This window comes from Phalaenopsis equestris, unplaced genomic scaffold (genome assembly GCF_001263595.1).
Source record: "Phalaenopsis equestris unplaced genomic scaffold, ASM126359v1 Scaffold001325, whole genome shotgun sequence".
Taxonomy (NCBI): Eukaryota; Viridiplantae; Streptophyta; class Magnoliopsida; order Asparagales; family Orchidaceae; genus Phalaenopsis; species Phalaenopsis equestris.
Genome location: NW_018165764.1, coordinates 190,449 through 193,919, shown reverse-complemented (window position 1 = coordinate 193,919; position 3,471 = coordinate 190,449). Strand labels below are relative to the sequence as shown.

General features: G+C 37.1%; 1 protein-coding gene across 1 annotated transcript in view; it reads left to right on the top strand.

The window, feature by feature from the left end:
• Positions 1-2,681: 2,681 nt before the first annotated feature.
• LOC110034011 overlaps positions 2,682-3,471 on the top strand; it is a 3,929-nt gene continuing 3,139 nt past the window's right edge. Inside the window, exons 1-3 of the mRNA XM_020738237.1 lie at positions 2,682-3,033; positions 3,110-3,261; positions 3,342-3,437. Of these exons, the coding sequence (XP_020593896.1) occupies positions 2,742-3,033; positions 3,110-3,261; positions 3,342-3,437 (540 nt within the window). The 5' untranslated portion in view covers positions 2,682-2,741. The remainder of the gene's footprint in view (positions 3,034-3,109; positions 3,262-3,341; positions 3,438-3,471) is intronic.

The window sequence follows — 3,471 nt, the reverse complement described above, 5'->3', positions numbered from 1 at the left end:
ATATAAAAAAAATATAAAATAGGTTAGAGTTCCTTAAAGTCAGAGGGATCAATAAAAAATATAAAATTTATTTTTTTAAAATAAAATATATTTTCTATTTAATTAACCACCAAAATAAACAAATCGTTATAAAAATTAAAATATAATTAAAAAATTTATGAAATTTAACTCAAGTTGTCCTCTAACATAGGTGAACTTCTAATAATTTTTCTAAGGACGGAAAATTTTCCATGATTGACTAAATGAGCTAATTTTGGAAATTCTCATTTTCGGACTAAAATAATTATATAAATGAAAATAAAAATAAAAAAAATTTGATTTCTTCTCTGGTATTTCAATTAACCCATGAGAGATAGTCAGAAAATTTTCAAACTCATATAAATTAATTTAAAAAATTTATGAAGATAGGAGCCTTAGAAGCAAAACTGTAATTTCCACGTTTCACCCCTAATTGGGATATAGGATGAGCTAAAAACTTAGAGGGTAACATTTTGATCCTAAGCAATATTCTAAAGTGATTAAAACATGAGGGTAAGAGGTAGAAACCAATTGACGTTCACTTTTAGAGAAGAAGATTATAAATGTAATTATCCAAGTTGTTAAACTTTAGAGGAAAAAAAAAATTAATTTGAATGATCGAAATGTTTGGGACATAAGTCAGGAAGTAAATAACTCACTAACCTAGAGTCCCAAACCAACGGTTGAGCTATAGGCTGATCTTTTAATATGAATTAAATATTCTTAATTTGACGCTTTTCCCAGATTACACATCCACCCCTAATGACTTAAGAGCTTTCTAGTGAGCTACGTTTAATCTAAAGAAACTTGAGGGTTAGTTGGAAGATAAACGATAATTAATTCCCTTCAAACACTACAAGCTCAAACTTGCCTATCCCTCCTCTTATGGGTTAATTGGGGGATAGGACTGAGCACGCCTTAAACCTAATGAACTTCGGGGTGATCTATTCAACAATATAATAAGTTTAAACAAACTTGAAATGGTTTAAAGGTTTCTTAAATGTTGTTTAAGGTTATGCCCCGAGTACTTATATAATCTTTTGGATATTTTGAATAATAATTGAACTTTTTTAGATATTGAATCTCATTTTGTCCATGAGTCATGCATAATGAGTAAATTTGTGGAAAAGAGTCAATGAGCTATTATGTTAGAGGATTGTATTACGCCCATCTTGGTTCCAAGGTGAAGGGATTGAAATCTATTTTATATTTAAACCTCCCCTTTAATAGGGTGAAATTGCTCTATATAAAATAGATATAGGTCATTATGATGTTCGAACTATCAAGGACACCTAACCATTTTTCTGACTAAATCGTCATTAAAGTCTAGATCTTTCTCAAGGTTTCCTCTCCAAAGTCAACAAGTTGTTTTGGAGATGAGTGGATCCCTCAACCTTTTATTCACATTCATTTGCACCATCCATTTTGTTCACTTGCATTCAATCATTCATATTTGACCACTCGTACTTGACCATTCGTATTCTCTAAAGTCAACTACTTATCTAGCAGATGTGTGGTTGCCTTCGCCTTTTATACTTGTATTCCTTTGTTCCGTCCATTTTGGTTGTTCAAATTCGATCACTCGTACTGGACCATTCATACTCGCCAATGCATGATAAGGTTGGAGATGCCAGATTGCTTTCATCGTTCTGACTTCTAGTTTGTATTCATTACAAGTCTTGGACTAAGACAAAAGGCCCATTTAGATGAATCTCTGCTCCTAGTTGTTCCCATAACCATTCCTAGGTGTAATCGACTCAAATTTTTAAATAGAAGGAGAAAGACAATTTTTCTCTCACCTCACTAACATAAATCACCCTCTATACATTTATATTATTTTTGTTGTTATAAATTCTACCAAAGTGAGGCCAGGCGTATAATATGTATATATATATTATATGTTCGTATATTTGTGTCCATGAGCCAAATTATGTGTGTTTATGACACATCGATTCATGAAATGTTAGCTTTTTATCTCTCAAAATCGATTCATCCCAAGGATCATGCACTCAGAATCCTCCACGTCAGATTCTTTTCTTATCGCTATCCCTCCTGGCTAAAAACTACTGGCCGAAACAAAATTTCTTCACCAGGTCTCATCTTCAAAATCATCAAATAGGAAAAACAATCCCCTGTCCAGCCATGAGCAACGCAACTCCCCAAACAAATGAGCCCCACACACGTGCTATTCATCCGACGGTAAAATAAACAATTCGCTGTGCGGCACGAATTGCTGCTCCCAAAGGCTTTTGCAGCAATCAAACACGGATCAGGAAGGATGGATCCCCTCACCTCTCCAACGGCAATTCAACGGCGCTCTGCCGGTGACCGCACTCAAACTAAAGGCCGTGGGCCCCGCTGCGGTAGATGACGAAGGATATAATATAAAATACAATGGGCGGCCTCGGAAAGGAGACTTACCGCGTCTTGTTTCGACACTTCCATGTGGAAATTAAAAAATAACTAAATATGAAAATTTACACACAATCTTTTTTATTTATTTGTACACATATTATTCTGTTTTTATACTTCAAGTATTATAATAACTTATAATGCCATCAATATTAATTTAATTGAATACATATAAATAGTTATGATATTCTCAAAAAATAATCTAAATTTATTTAATATAACTAAATATATTACTGGCCTCCAGCTGTTATAGAAACCTCCATTAATATAGCAATTTCCGCAGCGCTCAGCTTTCCCTCTTCGGTGAGCGGATGGAGCTAAGCTGCATCACTTCTTCGTGCTCTCCGTCCCTCCTATCCGGCGGCGGAATATCCGCTAAACGAGGAGACAAAAAATGGATTAGAACTCTGCGGGTGCGGTCGGCGGCGGAGAGGATTGATGACGGCAGCGTTTCGAGTCGAGGCCGAGGTGTCATCACTGGTGCGGGTCCCGCAATGGAGATCTCATCTCCGCCTTCCTCCTCCTCTGCCAACGTCGGCCAGGAGGCCGAGTTCCCCGTCTGGGATAAACTCGGGGCGGTAGTCCGGCTGAGTTACGGAATCGGTATTTATCCTTCTTGTTCTTCTAGTAATAATAATGAGTTGTGTTTGATAGTCTAATTAAGGATGAGTCTTGTCAGGGATATATGGAGCTATGGCGATAGCGGGCAGGTGGATATGTTCGGTTGCGGGAATAGATGAGACGGGAGGATTCCATCCGTCGCTTGAAGCTGTAATCGACGGTCTGGGATACGCGTCTCCGCCCGTTATGGCTCTCCTGTTTATACTTGATGTAATCCTGGCCACTTCCTTGGGTTTAGTGATCTAAATGTTAAGTGATTATGAGTTTGAGTTTAGTTTTGGTTGATGTAGGATGAGGTGGTGAAGTACTCGCCTCATGCGCGAGCCATTAGAGATGTGGAGGATGAGGAGCTGCGGAGCTTTTTCTACGGGATGTCTCCTTGGCAGGTACTTCATCTTAGCTGCTTTGCAATATTATATA